Here is a 23,340-nt window from a genome sequence, read left to right on the forward strand (position 1 = left end):
ACCTTTGACTGCATAACACTATAAATAAACGAACTGAAAATATCACTCATTAAGCTTCTTATGAGTTGCATGGCAACCACTTAAGAAAAATTCAGGAGTTATATTGCTGGGTACAACCTGAGGCGGGCAGGAAAGATTGTAGCCAATCCCGGTCAACCCAGAAACAAACTGTTTGGACCCCTCCCCTCTGGCAGGAAGCTGCGGCCCATCAAAACCAAAACCACACACCATAAACACAATGCTTAACACAGACAATGCTTAATCTACTAAAACAGCTATTTTGTATATATTTGTCTCCGTTTCTCTTCTGTTCCTGTATTTATTGTTTATTCTTATTAATGCCCTCCATGGAGTCCATGGCTTATTATGTTTGTTTGTATGTATGCACCAATCACCAAACCAAATTCCTTGAAGGGTAACCACTGTGGCAATAAACTCCTTTCTGAGGGTCTAATTAGGATGATGTACAATTGTTGGGATATTGTCAAATGTGCATGTTAGTACTTGTTCCAAGTCAAACCTGGACATGATGGCAGATCACAGTTCTCTGTCTGCATGGTGTCATCACAAGAAGGACCGCCCTCTGTATCCTGGCAAAGGCGTATCCTTGTCATCTGGCCACGCCCACAGGAAGCTGAGCAGGAGCTCCATGGGTTCCATGGCTCATACACCGGACACTGAAGCTTGGTGCACACCAGAGTGCCGTTCTCACACACACTGCAGATGAAGGGGTGTTTCGAGAGGTGAGATAACAGCTGATCTCATGCTGGCAAAGTAAGCTATCTGATCCCTAGAATCAAGTATTACAGACCTGAACAGGCTGTAAAGTCTGCTCTTAATGTTAGACATCCTCTACTAATATTACAGTTCAATTTGGATGCCCTTTTCTACAAACTCAAAATTGTAATCTTGACATTTCACATCAAATAATAAAATTCACACAAATCTGTTCTCACCAGGTGTTACAGTCCATGGAAAACTCCTCTTTAGGCATGAACTCCAGCGTCCCGTTGCCTGATGGGATACCACAGCGACACTCTGTCACTGGCACAAACAACCTGAGAAATGAAAGAATAAAGTAGTATAATGAAAGACAGATTTAAAAAAAAAAATAGAGAACAGATATGTTGGTGGCCGATCCTAACGATCCTAAGTCTTCTAAGGTACTGTTCAAGTTAAAAGTCAAAGATCACCTGGGTGACAGGCTTCTTGGAGACACTGCACATGCTCCCATAAGTCAGTGCAGCTACGAGGACATTGATTGGCACAGCTCTCTTGGTAGGTCCCCCCCCCTATCCTCACAGCGCTCACCTAGGAAACAAGGAAAATCTTTCACACTTTTCATAAATAAAGTGATAAGAAAAGCTCACTGCATGTGTCACAGAAAGTGAGGTACTTTTTTGGCAATATAGGATCTGATCCACACCTCCTTACCTGTCTGGCCTCCTCCACAACTACACCCCTACCCATACTTTCCGTTCTTCCTCCTCAATGCTCCTCATCACACCTCCTGCTGTCTTCCATGGGGTCCAGAGCTTTCAGCTGTGCAGCCCCCCCGTCTCTGGTACTCACTCCCACAAGCCATCTGTAAAACTGACTTTCTCCCCACATTCAAATCCCGTCTAAAAACCTACCTCTTCAAACTGTCATACTTAATCATTTTAAATGCTGTTGTTGTTTATTGCTTGTATTTCTTTTGTTCTTTGCTGTCATTTTTGTAATCTTTTATTATTTGTACATGTAAGGTGTCCTTGGGTGTCGAGAAAGGCGGCCATGAATAAAATGAATTATTATTATTATTATTATTATTATTATTATTATTATTATTATTATTATTATTATTATTATTATTATTATTATTATTAATAATAATAATATAAACCCATAACATACTTTTTTGACCCACAGTGATTGACCTTTCTACTTACCTTTCTGTTAACTTCCTGTAATAGCTGTAATTGTTGTAATCACCATCCACGATAACAAAAGCGTATTTACTGTTTATGGACTCCTGTACAAGCATCCTTGAGCTGGGGGAATGTCTGATTTATATCTTAGAGATAAGAGTTTCTTCTATTTATTCATAGTAAATTAAAATATATATATATATATATATATATATATATATATATATATGTATATATATATATATATATATATATGTAGATGTCTTGTATATATCTGGACTAACTATGAAGAAGTACAAAACTTCAAACATTTGACATAAGGATCAAACTGTCCATTGGGCATGGTATTAATTCAGAGACAATTCCATTCATGTCCAAAAGGGAAGGGCCAGAGAAGCATTAAGGGATGATAGAGTTGAGTTCAGGATGAATCATTCATTGCACACACATAAACCCCAAATTCAACCAACCATACAGTGTGTATCCCCACAGACACATGTACAACAAACTATTCCTTGCTTCAAATCCATTTTCCATTTTCACTCCTTTGGGAAATAATGAATAGGGCAGCGGGGATGCACAATGCCATTTTGGATACTGATTGTCATTTCTTAAACTATCTACTGATGGTAACCATTATTCTCAGCTGGCAGCAGTACATTGACACACCATTAATATTTACAGGAATAACAATGAAATCCTGGTACCGCACTTTAGAGGTGTCCATGGGTTGTCTTCAATAGGCTCAACTACTGTATTGTATTGGGTCTTTACACGTCTCTCCAAGAAGTCAATCAGGCAGCTGCATCTCATTCAGAACACTTCTGTTAAAGCCCTCACTAAAACTAAGAAAGTGGAATCCCCCTATCCCACCCTGCACTGGCAGCTGCTGCCGTGGTCCTGCTCGACGCCCTGCACTGCTACAGCTATTATTTGTAGTCATAGTTCTATTATCTTTATTGTTACTATAAGTTCCATGGTGCATCATGCCAACTGCTATAATTATTATGAATCATATTTCTGTATATCTGTATCAGTGTCTCTGTGTCCCAACCTGCAGAGCCTGGGTCTGTCTGAGGTTTTTGCCTAAAAGGAAGTTTTTCCGTGGCACTGTCGCACCAAATGCTTGCTCGTGGGAAATTGTTGGGTCTTTGTAAATTATAGAGCATGGTCTAGACCTACTCTATCTGTAAAGTGTCCTGAGATAACTCCTGTTGTGATTTGACACCATAAATACAAATTAATTGAATTAAATTGAACACACCAGTCCAGTTCTTAGGTCTTGGCCATTGACTCTAAATATTACTGGACAATGCATCTGGTTCGGCGAAGTGCTGCAAATGCGGAAGTGCCTTAAACCTGCATTCTATCTGAATTCCAGCAGAGGTAGACACGTGCAGTTGCAAAAGGAGGTGGGTTTCTGTAGAAGTCTATGAGAAAGTGACCCACTTCTCACTTGATTTATTACCTCAGTAAACAGTCTCAATCACTAGTTTTAAGTCTTCTGCAACACAGAATGATGTTCATTTTTTTAATAATGATTCTCGTTGATTTTAAAATTGGCGATAAAGCAGGTGTTTTAGGGCGTGGCTATGATGTGATTGCCAGTGAAAGTGTGTAACGTAACGTGGCTCCTCCCTCTCGTCTAAAATCGTCACATCTGCAACCAGGATGGCTGCGCCCGTAACGGCAAACTCGACGACTTATAGCAGATCTCCACAAACCAATGGGTGACATCACACATGCGCTGTCCATTAATATTAAAAGTCTATGGTCTTGGCACTGGCGTCCTGTGTGTCAAACAATAATAATCTTTAACTGAATGGTTTAGGGCTAAAATACATCTGATCTGAAACTACAATTAAGACCTCTCTGGTCTTCTGGGACAGGTCTGCTTACTAGCCCCAGGGTCAAAACTAAACATAGAGAAGTTTGAGTTTGTAAGCACGTAATACCTGAAACAAACTCTCACATGACACTATTACATTAAATTCTGAGCTATTTAGTCGTATTTCTCACTGGAGTGTAATTGTAGTGTAATTTATTTCTTCAATTTGTTGCTGCTGTTTTATTTAATTTGAGCTTATATTTATCTTTTATTTTATTCTTTAAAAATCCATTTTAGATGTGTATATTGGCTCATGTATCTCATACAACTTGTCCTAACACATTTTTATGTCTTATGTAAACACTTTGGATTCCGTTTTTGTACAAATAAATTTACCTTGCATTGTATTCCACCCAAATTTTGGCATGCAAGTATTTCCCTCTCCTCCCAAGATAAAGCCATGCTAGAGTCACTTCCTCATAACTCACTCTCTCACCCGATCTGTGATTAATTTTCTCTATGGTGCCATGCTTGTCTAGTTTTGAGTAGTTCACTGCGTTTGAGTCTGCATACAATCTGTTGATGGGATCAAAGTATCAAACTGCTGCACTTTGGAGTTAAAGGAGCAACTGGAGCTTGACTGAGGAACTGACTGCATTTCTGGACTGAGATAAACGACTCATTCGGTTCCTCTGTGAATAACCATGTTATTGCCACTGATAACTCCTGCTTGGGAGGTGCTGTTCTGGAGGAAGGAAAAGGGCACACAGGGAGAACAGGGAGTCCACTCCGACCACTCGCTGATGATGACTGAAAGAAAGAAAAAGCAGGGTAACGGGATTATGGAACTACTCCACCAGGACCCCTATAAATGACTATCATTGTCCTGCGTTCTTACCTTCACACTCTCTAATGTCACACTGAAAAGTTCCACCATGGCAAAGGCTGGAGGACAGAACAGCCAACAAACAGATTATAATCACAATATGTCAAACTGAGTCATAGACATATATCCCAGACAAACAGAGAGAAAATAACAAGTGGATGAAAAGAGAAATTGCAGAGAATGAAGAGATGCAGCAGAGGCAGAAAGACCATGGTAGCTAATACCTAATACTGCATTTATCCAATTTTATGTACAAAACAAAACACAGTTATTTAGTATATAAGTGTTTTTCAAACTTTCTGTATTGTAAGAGTTAAAAACTAATTTGGTGTAACAGACAGACTGATACAGAAAACATAAGGCCCTCTGCCATAGCTCCATGGGTTTTTAACAGCCAGTGTCTAACCAGGTGCTGCAGCCTATGGTGACCGTGGCGCCCTGAGGGACAGTGACAGGTGTGGGTGGTTGTCCTGAAGCGTGGTGCTGCAGGTGGACGCAGCCACACTCCTCTGAAGGAACACAGCTACCGTTCTGCATGCCCTAGAAAGGAAAACACACAATTCACAAACCAGTCAAGTTGCTGTTTACATCCATGTCTGTCCAGACTCATATAATATACATAGGTAGTGAAGACTTTGAAGCAATAGGCCCAGGAAGACAGCTGTTTTCAGTTCTACTGAATGCTGCTATCAGACAGGATTTTTTGCCATCAATAAAACTGGAAGTTCCCAAAAACGGCCAAAAAACACTACAAAAGTTGTCCGTACAACTCCTATGAAAGGGATGTTTTAACAACAATATGTAACAGCATAATTGACTTCCTAAATTCATGCCAGTAGCAGCCAGGTGTACACTCCCTGACACCTAAACACAGATCTCCTTGGCCCTGCAGTGCACACTGCTTCTCACAGGGCGCACCACATGCTGAGTACACAAATGGGGCTTCACAATCTAAAAACATGAAGAAAAAACATGAAGTAGATTATGAACACTATCAATATGCACAAAATGAAACACACAGAAACAAACACACACACCAACATGGTTGTTTCAACAGGAGTGCACAGATGTCCCCTGGTGGCTGGGGAGAGAGCTACATGGTAGCGCTGCTGCCTATGAGACACACACGAGCACTGGGACCAAACACTCCACTGCGACATGGGACAGCCTGCAGAAGAAGACAAGTCAACCAATCTGTCACTAAATCACTGAGAATCTGTGAAGCAGCGCTCAACTCATGTGACTCAGAGTTGGTCCCAGTGAGTCTACTGCTAAGTTAATCAGTGTATAATGGATCTATTTATTAACCAAACATTAGGGTTATCCTCTTTTACAAGCAATATAAATATCTTTTTACTGGCATCAACTACTAAAGTACAGTTAAAGCAGAAACAAACAAAAATTAAATTAGCAACCATGACGATCTGACACTAACAACAACAAATGGTTCAATAATATGAAATCAATCATTGCATTAATCAATTGTTAAATTCAGCTAAGACCAGCGATGGAAAATATATCTTAACTATTGAATTATTGAATAGCAAACCAAAATAAATGTAGTCATCAAAATACATATAATCTCTAGCTCATATAAATTCAGAACAGTTACAGCATTCTATGACATTCATCCACAAACCAATCTTTCAGTCAGCACACACAAGGAAAGATTGTGGACTAATGTATTTAAAAACATTTGTTATTGATGTAAATATATGAATGAGATTCAAGTTTTTGGTACATATTGTCTAGCCTTAAAATAAATACATGATCTCACTTCCTGACATTTAAATTAATTGATTAATTAATTAATTGTAATACTAATTAATGTTAATTTGCTGTCTCCAACACACACTGCTCTTTTTTATGAATGTCTCATTGTGTAGCCTTAAGAGAAAGAGGTGCACACACACTAGATCCCCCCCAAAAAGATTGTTCATTAAGTACAATAATGACCTTTCAACATTCCGTCTTCAGTGATAATATTCAACATGTGACCAAGAGGGCCGATATATAGACTTCACCTGACTCAACCTAGGTGTGTGGAGCAAACCAGGTCCAACTCATTACTTATGTCAACATATCATGTACACATTTAATTATTCACATTATCATCTAGTGAGTTGGGTTACTCATGTGTACCATGTGTACCAGGGTCTGGTTTTTCCGGAAATTCAAAGACAGACTGTCATGGCGGCTTGTTCAGAATACGATCTCATATTGTACTAAAATAGTTCACTGAAACGTGTTTCTGAAAACATTTTAAGAGAGAAATAGGCCGTGCAGTTGTTGAATCTGTCTTCATTTCAGATCAACAAAGGTCAGTTTAAAAGGTTTTCGTCAGATTTTGAGAGACTCTAGTCACGCTCATTCCGCTCACCGTTTCCTGGTTAGCACTCCACCAATCAGATGGGTCATTTGAGTCTGACTGCCGGCAGTGCCCGCCCCACCGATTATAGATGTCAAATCGGCCAAAATGAAGTCTGACGGCCACTCGGACGGACGACGGCACGGAACACACCGAACAGACTCGAGTCACTGACCTCACCAGACTCTCCAACAGCCGATTATCGGCTTGGTGTGTCTCGGGCTTAAGTCTGAACAGGTTTATGACTATAGTACCATATGTTTTTCAGATCTTTCAGATAGGTTTTATTGACAATTTTAATCTGTTCTGGAAACGTGGTTCCCTGTTTAGCAGGGATGGGATTCATCCCAATAGACGCGGCAGCCAGATGCTATGCGAGAATCTGCGGCTCGCCGTGCAGATGCAAACCTTCAAATGACTGTTTGTACCCCGTAATCACATGCACAAGCGCACTTCCAAGTCAAATTCTCCCATAAGCTCTCACTCCTTTACAAATAACCCCAGTAACCCAAAGACCAGCTATATCATTCCAGTAAGAACCAATAATATCAATATTCAGAGGCACAGCGCTACATGCTCCTCTGCACTTCATTTTGAGCAACCATCCATTTATAACCCCATAGTCACGGTGTCTGTCCCCCGGCTGAGACCGATTAAATCAAACGCTAACAAAAGAGGTGCTATACTCAACAACCTAATCGGAATTAAAACAACCACTGCAAGGATAGAACAGAATAGGAAAATCAAATGTGGACTATTAAATATTAGATCTCTCTCGTCTAAAGCAATATTGGTAAACAAATTGATATCAGATAACCAAATTGATTTACTCTGCCTCACCGAAACCTGGCTGGGCCGTGAAGAATATGTTAGTCTAAATGAAGCCACTCCTCCCACTCATATTAATACTCAAACTCCGTGAGGCTCAGGCCGAGGAGGGGGGGGGAGTTGCAGCCATATTTGACTCAAACCTGTTAATTAATCCTAAACCTAAACTAAATTATAACTCGTTCGAAAGCCTTGTTCTTAATCTTCAACATCCAACATGGAAAACATTACAGCCAATTATATTTGTTGTTGTTTACCGAGCCCCAGGTCCATATTCAGAATTTTTTATCATGTGTAGTCCTTCAATCAGAAAAAGTACTTATTGTAGGTGATTTTAATATCCATGTGGACATTGACAGCAATAGCCTTAGTATTGCTTTCAACCACTGCTAGATTCAATTGGCTTTAGTCAGAGTGTGCATAAGGCCACACACTGTTTTAACCACACCCTCGACCTTGTGCTAGAATATGGCATCAAAATTGACAATTTAATAGTATTTCCGCAGAATCCTCTATTATCTGACCACTTTTTAATAACTTTTGAATTCCTACTACCAGACTATACGAAATTAAATAAAAGTTTCTACACTAGATGCCTATCTGACAGTGCTATAGCTAAATTTAAGGAAGACATTCCGACAGCACTTAATTCAATGTCATGCTTTAATATAACAGAGGACCGTTATGTTGGCTTTAGTCCCTCTCAAATTGATAACTTTGTAGACGGTGCTACGGCCTGCCTACGGACTACTTTAGACTCGGTTGTTCCTCTCAAAAAGAAGATGACGAAGCAAAGGAAACTAGCACCTTGGTATAACTCCCAAACTCGCAAATGAAAACAAATCTCACGAAAACTTTAAAGTAAATGGCGTTCCACCAAACTGGAAGAATCTCGTGTAGACTGGCAAGATAGTCTGAAAAATTACAGAAGGGCCCTCAGAAATGCCAGATCAGACTATTACTCAACACTAATAGAAGAAAATAAGAACAACCCAAGGTTTCTTTTCAGCACTGTAGCCAGGCTGACAGATAGTCATAGCTCTATTGAGCCATCTATTCCTATAGCTCTGAGTAGTGATGACTTCATGACCTTCTTTAATGATAAAATTATAACAATTAGAGATACAATTCATCACCTTCTGCCCACAGCTTCGAACAACTCACTATTGGGCGTAGGGGGGCTGGAGAGAACGATAAGACCTGATACATACTTAGACTGCTTTTTACCTATAGACCTCCAACAACTAATGTTAAGGGCCTCTTCAGCTAAGCCAACTACCTGTCTCTTGGACCCCATTCCAACGAGGCTACTTAAAGAAGCACTACCCGTGGTCAACACCACATTACTAGACACAATCAATATGCCTTCATTAACAGGTTATGTGCCACAGTCATTTAAAGTAGCTGTGATAAATCCTATTCTGAAAAAACCCACCCTCGATCCTGAGGTCCTAGCCAACTATAGTCCTATATCTAACCTTCCCTTTCTCTCCAAAATCCTTGAGAAGGTAGTCACTAATCAACTGTGTGACTTCCTACATAGGAATAGTCTATTTGAGGACTTTCAGTCAGGATTTAGAATGCATCATAGCACAGAGACGGCACTGGTGAAAATCACTAACGACCTTCTAACTGCTGCTGACAAAGGACTTGTCTCCATACTTGTCTTATTGGATCTTAGTGCTGCATTCGACACTATTGACCATACCATCCTCTTACAGAGACTGGAACACTTTGAACACTCTGAGCGATCCCAATTTGTTAATATTAACGATGAATCCTCCAAATACGCCAAAGTTAGCCATGGCGTACCTCAAGGCTCAGTGCTTGGACCAATCCTATTCTCCTTATATATGCTTCCTCTAGGCAATATTATTAGGAAACACTCAATTAACTTTCACTGTTACGCAGATGACACCCAACTATACCTGTCAATTAAGCCAGACGAAAGTGGTCAGTTAGCTAAACTTCAAGCGTGCATAAAGGATATAAAATCATGTATGACCTACAATTTTCTGATGTTAAACTCAAACAAAACGGAAGTTATTGTGCTGGGACCCAAGCACCTCTGAACTTCGCTATCTAAAGATATAGCTACCCTAGATGGCATTGCCCTGGCCTCCAGCACTACTGTTAGAAATCTAGGAGTCATTTTTGATCAGGATATATCCTTTAATGCCCACTTAAAACAAACCTCAAGAACAGCTTTTTTCCATCTTCGTAACATTGCCAAAATCAGGAACATCCTCTCGCAAAACGATGCTGAAAAACTAGTCCATGCATTCGTTACTTCCCGGCTGGACTACTGTAATTCTTTACTATCAGGCTGCTCAAATAAATCCCTCAAGACTCTCCAGCTGATCCAGAATGCTGCAGCACGTGTTCTGACAAGAACTAAGAAAAGGGATCATATTTCTCCTGTATTAGCTTCTCTGCATTGGCTTCCTGTAAAATCCAGGATTGAATTTAAAATCCTTCTCCTGACCTACAAAGCACTAAATGGTCAAGCACCATCATATCTAGAAGAGCTCTTAGTACCTTATTGTCCCACTAGAGCACTGCGCTCCCAGAACTCAGAGTTACTTGTGGTTCCTAGAGTCTCTAAAAGTAGAATGTGAGCCAGAGCCTTCAGCTATCAGGCTCCTCTCCTGTGGAACCAGCTCCCAATCCCACATTTAAGAATAAACTGAAAACCATCATCTTTGATAAAGCTTATAGTTAGGGAGTGAGGAGTTGCAGCATAGTAGAGTAGAGTAGAGGGAGGCAGGAAGTACAAGACCGTTCCGGCAGGGGAGAGTACGAGCCCGGTCCGGCCCCTCTCTTTAGCCTGCCTCTCTTAGTTATGCTATTATAACTCCAGACTGCTGCTGGGGAAGTTCCTTCCTTCCAAGGACACAATGAGCTGCTCTCTCTTCTCTCTTTTCACTTGTCTCCTTTTGTGTGCATCTTAGTCCCAGAAATGCTTGTTACTAACCTAGCTCTGGGGAGTTTTCTACCCGGAGTCCCTATGTTTCTTCTTCACCCAGAATATCGCCTTGGAATAGGGTGGCACCTAGACCGGGGTCTTGGGTGCAGCTGTCGCTATGGACTTACTACACCCTGCTACGCTCTGCGTTTCCCCGCAGTGTCCGACTGCGTCCTGCTGCGTCCAACCGCGTCCACCCAGGCTGCTGTGCCACACTACACCCCATAACGCCCTGCTGTGCCCTACTATGACATGAACTACTATGACTACCATTGTGGCCACTGTTTCACTATCTTTATTATGACTATTATTGCCACTATTCATCACAACCCCAACCGGTGCCGTCAGACACCGCCTACCAAGAGTCTGGGTCTGTCCCAGGTTTCTTCCTAACAAAAAAGGGAATTTTTCCTCGCCACTGTCGCAATAGCTACTGCTAATGCTTGTTCTTGAGGCAACCACTGTAATAGTTGGGGCTCCGTAAACTACAGAGTGTGGTCTAGACCTACTCTATCTTAAAGTGTCTCGAGATAACTCTTGTTATGATTTGATACTATAAATAAAATTGAATTGAATTAAATTGAATTGAATCTTAGTAAGACATAGCCTACCATATTAGTTATATTTACTAGGATCTTTCTTTCAGGGGGTTAAGCATTTGATTGCCCCCCAGTGATAGATGTGGAATTAATATCTCTGTTTCCTGTTGTAAATCATTTGATGTGTAGATATTGATGCAAGTGATGGGCTCAGCCTGGGATTCACATCTGAGTCTAGATATGAACCTTCTTGATCATGTTGAATATTATCTGATGAAGACATAATACCAAAACCTTGTTTGTTGGTTTGTTTGTCTGTCAACAGTATTACGGAAAACTACTAGCCAGATTTTCATTAAACTTGGTGGAAGGGTAAAAATTCACACTGCATTGACATTGTAAAATAGGCCATGGCTTTCTTAGGACATGGCCCTCTCAGAGAGCTGTTCTGGTTTGTCTTAATAAATCGTAGAAGTTAGGTACTTTATGAACTCGTTGTGTTGTCTTCACCAATTGCCTGCAAAACCCTGCAACTACATCCAATTGTTCTGTTGCAATAACTCAATTTACCAATAGGAATCTGTTCAAATCCCCCTGATTATCATGGTTTCTCATAACACAAATAATTGGCGTGGAGCAGGTCTGTGAGGTAGCAAGGAACCTGGTTATGGAGGGCTTTGTGGGTGAGGAGGAGGCCTTTAAACTGGATGCGTTAGGAAACAGGGAGCCAGTGGAGTTTCTGAAGGACGGGAGTGATGTGATCACAGGAATGGGTGTGGGTGAGGAGATGGGCAGCAGAGTTTTGGATGTATTGGAGTTTATTTAAGGCTTTTGCAGGTGAACCATAGAGGATGCTGTTGCAGTAGTCAACTCTGGAAGTGATGAAGGTAGGCTTGTCACGATAACAAATTTTGCTGGACGATAAATTTTCCCAGAAATGATTGCGATAAATGATAATATCGTCGTTCTGAGACCATTTTCATCTAATATAATGATAATGGCATAATAATGCAGGTACACCTTTTCAAAGTTCAATTAACTTTTATTTCTAAAGAATGTTTAACACTGGAACTGGAAGACATTTTAAATATCCACAATAAATGAACAAAAACAATAAATAAAATGGACTGAGAGTCTCTGTTAACAAATAATGCACTGGAATAAAAACAAACAATCAAAAAACAATAAATAAAATGGAAATTTTTCCAGCCGCGATAATTTCCATTTAAAAATTATCAAGCTCATTTTTATTTATCATGCGATTAATTGATTTATTGCATATTGCGTCAGGCCTAGATGAAGGCGTGAATCAAAGTTTCGGTGGCAGAGAAGGTGAGTGATGGGCGGAGACGGGCAATGTTTTTGAGGTGAAAGAAGGCAGTTCTTGTTATTTGGTTGATGTGATTTTCAAAAGTGAGGTTGCTGTCGAAGATGACTCCCAGGTTACAGATGTGTGGGGATGGAGACAGGGTGGAGTTGTTGACAGTGAGACCGAAGCTATGGGTGTTCTTTGTGAGGGATTTCGGGCAGATGAGTATCAAGTTGGATTTATTGTAGATGAGTTGGACGAAGTTGATTTGCATCCAGGTTTGAATATTGGTGAGGCAGTTAGTCAGGGTGGAGGATATAGTTGTGGTGATGGATTTGGTAGAGATGTAGATCTGGACATCATTGGCATAGCAGTGGAAGTGAAGACCATGTTTGCGTATGATATTTCCGAGTGGCAGGATGTAAAGGATGAAAAGGAGAGGACCAAGCACCGAAACTTGGGGGACGCCTTGTGATAGAGGAGCAATGGAGAAGGTGCAGTTGTTGATGTGTATGAACTGTTGTCTGTGCGGTGCCACTGATGTTGCAGTAGGTTTCCAGTCGGGACAGGAGGATGGAGTGGTTGATGGTGTCGAAGGCTGCAGTGAGGTCAAGCATGATAAGAATTGTGAGGTGGCCAGAGTCAGAGGAGAGGAGGAGGTCATTGGTGACTTTGAGGAGGGCTGTTTCAGTGCTGTTTTGTGAGTGGAATCCAGAAAATGGTTCAAACGGGTTATTGGAGGAGAGGTGGGTTTTAATTAGGGCAGTGACAACACGTTCCAGAATTTTTGATAGGAAGGGAAGGTTGGATATGGGTCGGAAGTTGGAAATAGTGTCTGGGTTCAGACCAGGTTTCTTGAGGATGGTGGTGACTGATGCAAGCTTGAGTGTTGTGGGGACTGATCCGGAACTGAGAGAGGAATTGATAATTGTAGTGATGAGCGGGGCGATGGATGGTAGACAGATCTTAATGAAAGCTGATGGGATGGGATCAAGGCTGCAGGTGGAGCTGTTCATACCTGTGGTAAAATATGAAAGCTCCACAGGGGACAGCAGAGAGAAATGAGAGAGTGACTGAGAGTATAGAGTGGGGTTGGCAGGTGTGGTGGTTGAAGGAGCAGGGGAGGTGGTCAAGTTGTTGTAAATTGGTGATTTTGGATTGAAAAAATGAGAGAAACGAGTTGCATTTGTCCACTGTGAAGGCTGTAGAAATGTTGTCAGGGGGGTTAAGAAGTTTGTTTATTGTAGAGAAGAGAGTCTTGGGTTGTTGGAGCCGGAGTGTATGAGCTGTGAGTGGTAGTAGGACCAGGCAGTGTTTAGGGCGTTTTTGTATTGGTGAAGGTAGTCTGTATATGCATGGAGGTGAACTGTTAAATCGGTTTTATTGTAGAGTCTTTCCAGCTGATGTTTGCGGGACTTCATTTGGTGAAGTTCAGGAGTGTACCAGGGGGCTGAGTGTGTGAAGGAGACAGTTTTAGTAATGATGGGAGCCAGTAGGTCGAGACAGGAGGACAGAGTGTTGTTGTAGTAGTCCACAAGGTGGGTTGGATCATCAGACACTGAGAGGGGGAGGCAGATATTGAATTGGAGAGAGAAGCTGAGAGAGCAGATGAATTTATGGATTTGAGGTTACTGAATGAGATTTTTCGCTTGTCTTTTGGGATAGGAATGGGGATGTTGATGTCCGTGATGATTGCAAAATGGTCTGAGATATGGAGGTTGACGCTGGAGAGATGATTTACTGTGAGACCAGTGGAGCAGACCAGTTCCAGGATATGACCATGCGTGTGGGTGGGGAAGTTAACATGTTGTGAGAAGTTGAAGCAGTTTAACAGTTCCAGAAATTCAGTTGCAGATTTGCAGTTGATGTTGTCGATGTGGAAGTTAAAATCTCCAAGGATGAGGACAGAGGGTGATATAGCACAGAGCTGGGTCAGGAAATGCAAAAACTCTGAGAGAAAGGTGGGGTTTGGCTTGGGGGGGTGGTAGATAACGGAAGTGACGAGAGGACTGGGACCAGAGAGTTTGAAGGTGAGATGTTCAAAAGACAGGGCGGCTGGGATGGAGATGGTGGTTATTTTAATGTCCTTTCTGTGAACAGTGGCAACGCCACCTCCCCGTCCCTCAGTGAGTGGTTTGTCTGTGTGAATGAATCCTGTTGGTGTGATCTGGTTGAGTGAGAAGTGGTCCAGGGGTTTGTGCCAGGTTTCAGTGATGCAGAGGAAGTCCAGTTTGTTGTCAGTGATGAATTCATTCAGGATGAGAGTTTTATTACTTAGCAATCGAGTGTTGAGCAGGGCTATTTTCAGATGACGTTTTGGGATTAGCTGGGAGGACTGGGGAAGGGGACCAGCGGTTGAGCAAATTGGCATGCTGTGAATTGCTGTGTTGACGTGATGACAAAAAACGGTTTCACCATAGTGAAGGGATGCAGTTGGACGATGAGAGGTGGTATGTGAATGGACAGCCAGAGCATTTGTTTGGAGGATGGGGTGGTGACGTATGAGGCCATGGGGGAACTGGTGAGGGTGATTGATCTGGGAGCTGCCATGGTGGGCGGAGAAGAAGAAGACTGCCGGGAGGTAGGGGCGTGTGGGGTGATTAGTTACGCATGTGGGGCAGACTGTACAGCGAGCTGTAGGTTGACTGCTAAAAACGAGCAACGTAGTCTGGTTGGGTGAACTCCATCAGGCCTATAAAAAGAGCCACGGTTCCAAAATAAATTAGAATTGTCAATGAAACCAAAGTTGTGGGCACAGGTGGACTGAAGCCAGGTGTTGAGACTGAGAAGCCGGCTAAAGCGCTCTGAGTCATGGGACAGTGTTGGTAAGGGACCACTGATTAAAACCAATTTTCCACAACTTTTTAAAAGGTTGAAAAGTTGATTAAAATCGTCTTTCGTCCGTTCAGATTCCCGACGAGCTGTGTCATTGTGGCCAATGTGGACTAGGACCCTGTACATACATTTGAATAAATGTAAAGTGAATACAACTTTGATACATAATACTCGTCTTTGAACATAATTTCTGCTTGAGTCATGTCTGATTCTCATTGCAAGGTGAAGACAGCAACTCCCATAATCCCATGCTGTTTCAAGATCACCATCAAAGTCAGGTGTCTTTTATTACAGTTTTTCTCAATTGCTAAAACACTAAAACCCATTGGCTGAACAAAGTTCTCAGTTGCCTGAACTCATTTAGCTAATTGTGCAGTCTGTTGTCAATACCTTAAACCATTTCACATGGTAAAACACAATTTGCAGATCTCACTTAGACTTTTCAGCAAACCTCTAAACACGTTCTCATTCTCAAAACACATTCTGCCCTCTAATGCATATGTCATCCATACTGGTCAACACAAGTAGCAACAATCAAATACACATAGAGAACACATGTCATGATTGAACACAACCACTCAAAATTGATTTCACTTGTTTCAAATGATGTGACACAACCAACATAAGCCAGCTCAGAGAGCAAACAGGTTGTTGAAGGTGGGAAGGAGAAAGTCTGAGAATGGATAGATGAAACAATGTGAGAGGACGAGTGCATCTGCGAGGTGTCAGCGCTGGATACGGCACACAAGAGGCTTCTTCCCCCGTTGCCTCAGGAGGGACAATATTGCTTGTGATGTCGACATGAAGTGCTCTGGCCTGACCCAGCCCAAAGACAAGAAGAAGCACATTGATCACATGTTTACTCCTTTGATTTTTGTCCCTTTTAGTATTGTATACTGTAGTACAGTGCATTGTAGGCTGTATACTTTACAATGAACAAATTGTATGGCCCTGAACATTGTGCTTTCCATTTGTTACTGTAACAGTACTGACTGCTCAATAGATTTTGACTGGTTGCAGGTTCATATCAACAAAGAATTACAAAAATTACAGTATCACAGAGACAAAGGACAAGTTTGTGAGATGCAGGGTACAGTACTGTAAAAATATGGGTACAAGGAGGAGGAAGAACAAAACAAATTGCAATGAGCAAAGTAAAGTAGTAATTTCTGATCAATTTTGAGCTACTATGATAGAACATGTTTTTGTTCATCTAAAGACAATGACGGAAAAATATGAAATTTGTTTTGAGATTAAAAATGTACTTCTCGCTGAGAACTATATGTTTTGAACAATGTGTTTTCTATTTTTTGGTGTATTGTTTACTGACTGCTGTATATCATTTTGATCACTTTGTTTATGATTTGAGAGCAGTGTTTGATTTTGAACACAGGTAAAACTGTTTTGAGGCAAAAGTTTCATTTTGCAAGAGGAGTCGGAGGTTTTGTAAATAGTGCTGGAAGATGAGGTTTTGTGTTTAATGTTTTCAGAAAATGGAGCAATTTTCAAAAATTGTGTTTTAGCAATTCAGAAAAACTGTATTGTTTTGATTGAGAGACCCCCTAGTGGCAGAAATGACATGCTGTGATGTCAATTAACACTGTCAACAATCATCAATTACTTCAAAATCTGTGAGCATAAGTCTATCCAGAACGTTATTAGATGATACCATAGCATCTTATGACCACCAACCCTGGTTTTGTGCAGGGGTCATTGGTTTATGTTTGCTCTTCCTCAAAGAATCTGTTCATCAGTTTTGGTCACTCACCATGATGGTAACTCACGAATGCTGACATTTTCTTCTGTTTGCACTTTTAAGTAGATAAACCCCACCTGTAATGTGTCGTATTCTAAAACTTCTCATGTAATATTTGCTCTCCTTTGTGCAGGACCTGGTAGCCTGGGTCACAGTGGGCTTCCTGCATGTGCCTCATTCAGAAGACATCCCCAACACGGCAACACCCGGCAACGCAGTGGGCTTCTTCCTCCGGCCCTTCAACTTCTTCAATGAAGACCCTTCGTTGTCTTCCAGAAGCACCATCATTGTCCGGCCGGGACAGGACGGCAAGCCCAAGATCCAGAGATGGACACCTGAGGTCGTAGGTCACTGTGTGACAGACAAGCCATTCTTTTATAATGGCACTCTTGCAGGAGTCTAGAGGTGTTTTTTGGGTTTCCCAAAAAGTGGTTTGGCTCTAAAACTATTTTTGCAAGGACCTCAGATTATATAACAATCAATTTATAATATATAAGGTCAGATTTATTCTTAATGTCTTACAATGTGACAGCCTTATGAGATTTTGTGCAATGTTTAAATTTGTGAAAGAAACTAAATCCATGTATTAAGAAAATAATAAAGAATTAGAGCATTTAAAAAAAGTTGATTTTGTGTTTTTTTGTCGTGGCTGGTTATATATAACAATATTTTTTTAATTATTTAGCTGCAGACTCTACACATTGCAAGTTGCATAAATCACACACATTGGTTATGCATTTCTCCCTGTATCCCTCCAATCTTTCCTGCTGTGTCAAATGAAGAAAAAACATGGATTTGTAACCCAAATCATTTATATGTAAAGTTAATGTTAATGTTAAAGTTACTGTACCACCATACCAAATCAAACTGCACATGTAACCTGGCAGGGGGAAGGGGAGCACGCGGGCCTTGAGAGTTCCTCTAATCCCATGTTGGGTCTCCATGGCTGAGGTTTAGCAGCAGCAAGCATCCAGGATGCAGGATGCTCTGTATCCGCCCTGCTTGTTGTAAACTGCTGTCCCTCACTATGCTCGTCTTGTCCCCATGGTGGGATTTTTTTCTCCTGCAAAGACAACAGGCCTTACAGAGCAAACAGTACAGAGAAATGTACAGAGAATCAATAACAGCTCATATAACTGTTCCTTTATGTATGCATTCCTAACATAGCAATGTCACCTAACAGTTCTCAACCAAAAGAATAAAGTAATAAAGTGCTACATAAATTAAAATGTTCTGATCATATTGCATGTTTTTGATTTAATATGTTTCTGTATTAAACAATGATTAATACACATGTTTATGTTAGCCAGCAAACTAAATATAACAAAAAGAAGGTTGATTTAGTTACTCATTGCTCTGAACTGGGAACAAGTGATAAGCCAAACACAGTTGGTGCATTGTATGGTATTAAAATATCATAAACTTTTTAAGGCAAAGGCAAAGTTGAGTGTTGATGAGGAAATTTGGAACCATTTCATCTTTACTCACAAGTCAGTGTTTCTGATAAGGTCTTGGTTTTTCTATCTGGAATAAATTGGGTGTATGTAACAGGAGAGAAGGATGGGGGAATGAGGGGAATCGGAGGGACTGGGAGTTTTGCAACATGCTGCTGCTTACTGTAAGTGCTGTTCAAAGATATACATGATGGATATTTTTTGGAACAATTGATAATAAAAAGACAGACAGCTGACAGTATTCTGCATGTGTAGAACATGTTTACTGACCAGTCCATTGGACCTGAACTGTGAACATCAACATGAAAAAAAGATTTCATCAAACAGTGATAGTAAACTCCAACTTAAAGAAAACTGCTGGCACATACAGTTGTTTTCATTTTCTTTAAACATACAAACAACATATTTCAATGCATAATAGGTCTTAGTTGGATTGTATCATAGGTCCTTTAATATTACTGTACAGTAGAAAAAAAGCTGTACAGGTTGAAGAATAAAGGTTAACATTTCAGAACAGAAACTCTATGATCAGCAGTAGCATCCAGTCATATGATGACTAAGGACTACAGAACAATGTGTACATCAACATTTTACAACAATCCATCCAACGATCTGTCCTTCCCAAAATTCATGAACCATCACACAGCTGGCTTTCAGTGTGGCGCTCCCACTCTTGGCTTGGCGTCCATACTCGCCCTGACACGCACGCACGCACGCACGCACGCACGCACACACACACACACACACACACACACACACACACACACACACACACACACACACACACACACACTTGCTCAGCGTCTGGACAAGTCACCTCCTGTGAAGAAGAGAAACAGAAAGATTAAAAACTGGTTAGCAAGGGATGACAGACGTCAAAATAACTAAAGGTAACAGATTAATGGTTCAAGTGTTCAGCTTCTGGAACTGCAAATGGTAGTAGTGCAAATGCAACCTTAACCAAATCTACTGAAAAAAGAAAAAAAGTGACCAGGCTTAAACGCTGACAATTCCAGGGCCATTGTAGAAATATCCACTTTAAAGGAGAATTCCGGTCGATTCCAACCTGTAGCTCTGTTGTTTAAATTTGGAGTGCTGTCAGTAGCGAGAAAAACGAAAACAATCAGTGCTGCCTACACCGTGTTATCCTCCTGCTAGAGTTAGCACCCAACAGGCTTAAACAGGGCAAGTTTTAAATGTGTTTTTAGCCTCTAAACATGTTTGAAATGTCATTACAAGTGCCTACCCATGTGAAGAGATTCCTACCGAGGGAACACAGCAAATTTGACTGGAATATTGGATTGTATGAGTTTGACAATCGACTAGTGTGAACTTGACCGGAAAACAGGAAATAAACAGAGGTATGTGCACTGGCTGGATTAACACAACTTTCATGCCTTTCTGTCACATCTACAGCAGTCAGATTCATTGTGTTCCCTCGGAAGGAATCTCTTCACATGGGTAGGCACTTGTAATGACATTTCGAGCATGTTTAGAGGCTTAAAACACATTTAAAACTTGCCCTGTTTAAGCCTGTTGGTTGCTAACGTTAGCAGGAGGATAACACGGTGTAGGCAGCACCGATTGGTTTCGTTCTTTTTGCTACTACCAGCACTCCAAATTTAAAAACAACAGAGCTACGGGTTGAAATTGACCGAAATTCTCCTTTAACATCATCAATAGTGTTAAATCCCTTCACCTGAACCCATCTGGAACATGACAGGTGGTGTTGATGAAGGGGTACTACATGTTACAGGACTGTCAGACAGAAAAGGTTGGGAACCACTGAGCTAGTGTAACGTCCTACATCTACCTGCCCACTCATGTGCCACCTTCACTCCATTTCAGTGGGTTTCCACCTTTAACAGGCAGCACACTGACAAAACCAAAATGACCACTGCTCATTTTGAACACCTGCTGTGACATCACTGATTGGGGTGTGGCCTCAGGGTTCTGTTCTTCATACTTTAAGTGGATAACTGAACTAAATTGTTGATTTGACACAGGCATGGATTTCTAAGTTCTTTTTTTTTTAAGATTATTTATTTGGGGTTTTTCTGCCTTTAATTTTTGACAGGACAGCTAGGTGAGAAAGGGGAGAGAGAGGGGGAAGACATGCAGGAAATTGTCACAGGTCAGATTCAAACCCTGGACCTCTGCATCAAGGCACAAACCTCTCAGTATATGTGCGCCTGCTCTACCACTGAGCCAACCTGGCCACGATTTCTAAGTTCTTTAAAGCTGGCTTAGTTGGTAATTGGAGCTGTTTAAATGTTTAGAAGAACCCAAACCTGAAAAGGTGCAGCAACACATTATAGGTCAATAGTTTAAGCAAGATGGTGTGCCTTTAATCTGAGATTTTGTCAGGTTTCATTGCACAGTAATAACATGTTTACGGTGTTCCTCAGCTTTAAATTAGCCACCGTGCTCATCAGCTCAGTTCTATGATCCCCACATCAGCATGGGAGTGCTGATAATGGTGCTGAATGTTTAGTCATGTTGCCGATATTTCAAATGAAAAACAAACTGTTATCACTTTATCCAGAGCTAGTTGCATTAGAATGATAAGAATCATGTTTGGCTTACATGCTGTTAGCCTATATTAGTTAAGCCACATTTGAAGGACATGTCCAGAGCAGCAGCCGTTTTCTGTCCTGTGTCATTTAGCCTGCTCAAAGGTGTTTTCTCTTATATTTCACTATCAGTAAAATGAAAATATCATATGAGAAAAGTTGTAAAATACATTCTGCAATACACTTCTAGATTTTTCAATCAAGTTCCCTGACTCTCCCTGTTGGGAACATGCCTAGCACTTCCCTGCCATTCCTCTGTATCTGCTGGGAGCCTGGAGTGTGTAAACGTGTGCGACGTACAAACATTTTTACATATATTCAAACTCTGGCTTCTCACCCTGATGTGAGAGATGAACATGCAAATCCATTCAGCCACATTCATTCTTCCCCACCTTGGCAGCTGGCGCATTCGCAGCTGTGTATGACAGGCAGGACGATCGGCTCGCTCTCTCCACTCTCACACTGAAGGCTGAGGAAACGGACTGGGTTGTCAGGGTCCAAACGGTAACTACAGCACTTGCAAACTGACTGGAGGTAGGGCTCCTGTAGAGAAGGAGGGAGGACAAGAGAGAGTGAAATGATGGAAGAGGAGGAGTGAAGCAAAAGGACGAGAAGAGGTGAAAGGAGAGCCAGAGGGATAAGATGGAGGGAGCCAATTAGGAGACGAGAATATGATGAGGAGAGGGTGAAATTAGAGGAGGAGGAGTTTAATAAAGGAGGGGACATGGTATCAGTAGGATTAATAGGAGAGAGGAGGCAGATGAAGAAATTAGAACCCCTGACCTATTAAATGACAAAATGAGAGAGTGTGGACTGAATAATACAGTATTAAGGACAAATAGATTATAACTTCAATATAGGGGGAGTATATCTACAACACAACAACAGGCAATAAAATATCATCTGAAAATATAAAATCACACCAGACTATAGTTTAAAGCTCCACATGGAAATATTTTCTATATTAACAATGAATCAAATCAAGACATGTAATGTGTAAGGGTCAGTGTAACGCTTATTAGTTCAATTTTCTAAGCACAAACGGACATTTGGAAAAACAGAAAAATGGGTTGAAATATCCAATTTTTCATTTTTTTTCCACCTTGACAAATTAAAAAAAATGGATCTTTAAACTGTTTTTCCACAGCCATTTTCCCCTGTTGCCATGGGAACGTTATGAAGTGACGTAATTACGCGACATGAACATCATCGAAAAGCTGCAAACCCCGCGATGAAGCCACGATGAAACCGCAATTTTTGCAAGTTCCTGCAATTTCATCGCATAAAATTGCATAAATATCCCGCATATTCCATCGCATTTTTTAAGAAAACTTGCCGCATAATCAAGTTTTTTTGCCCGCAACAATCACAAAAAAACTAATTCGCATTTTACTGGAAGGATTGTTTTAGTCCACTTTGCTGCCTGCATTGATGTTAACTGTGCTACCAGCTTTCACTCACGTTAAAGCCATCCATTGTGTAATGTTTTGATTTGATTCTTAGCAAAAAAAACTTTGTTCTTTCACAAATATGTGCTCATTCATGTGTAATTACTTCCACCAACTAATCAAAGTATTCTCATCTGCTCAGCCACATATGTCAGTACCTCCTGTTACTGTGGCAACCAGTGACTAGGCAGTTGCAGAAAAGTTCCGTTTGGATTGATCAGCAGGACTGGAGGATGCAGGAATGTATTCACAAGAATCACATGCTCTTTCCCACCACCAGCTGAAGTCCTCAATGCATGCAGGCACACACACATATGCACACACACTGTGGACTCAAAATTTGCGCTTTTAAACTCAGTGGCACCATGACGAATGCCAGGGGGAGATTACTCGATCTGCCGGCAGATTGAAAAGCCTGTTATAGACGGAGGATCACACTGATACTTTGCTAACATTAGCTTGCATTCGTTTGGGAACCTGATAGCTGATGTTAGCAATGAAATTGTACCAAAATAACGAAAATGTAAAACTATTATTACACTGGAAGGAACACTCACGGCCAAAGTTGTATTTCTTGGAATAATACGGCCACCGTAGGAGTTAAAATGCGCTCGGAATGGGAGGGGCTAGAAAGTAATATTCAG

General features: G+C 41.1%; 2 protein-coding genes across 2 annotated transcripts in view; both read right to left on the bottom strand.

The window, feature by feature from the left end:
• Positions 1-23,340, bottom strand: part of LOC116048944 (SCO-spondin-like) — a 147,883-nt gene that overhangs the window by 19,312 nt on the left and 105,231 nt on the right. Inside the window, exons 117-118 of the mRNA XM_035998115.1 lie at positions 21,641-21,791; positions 19,471-19,495 (exon numbers count right to left, since the gene is read on the bottom strand). Of these exons, the coding sequence (XP_035854008.1) occupies positions 19,473-19,495; positions 21,641-21,791 (174 nt within the window). The 3' untranslated portion in view covers positions 19,471-19,472. The remainder of the gene's footprint in view (positions 1-19,470; positions 19,496-21,640; positions 21,792-23,340) is intronic.
• LOC116048951 (SCO-spondin-like) lies at positions 412-8,090 on the bottom strand. The gene is made up of 5 exons (XM_035997967.1): positions 8,075-8,090; positions 5,484-5,572; positions 5,028-5,161; positions 957-1,058; positions 412-717 (listed from the first exon to the last, which is right to left on the bottom strand). Exons 1-5 carry the CDS (start codon positions 8,088-8,090, stop codon positions 498-500), a joined length of 561 nt encoding a protein of 186 aa, XP_035853860.1. The 3' UTR covers positions 412-497.

The sequence above is a fragment of the Sander lucioperca genome, chromosome 23 (genome assembly GCF_008315115.2).
Source record: "Sander lucioperca isolate FBNREF2018 chromosome 23, SLUC_FBN_1.2, whole genome shotgun sequence".
In the NCBI taxonomy this organism is placed as follows: domain Eukaryota; kingdom Metazoa; phylum Chordata; class Actinopteri; order Perciformes; family Percidae; genus Sander; species Sander lucioperca.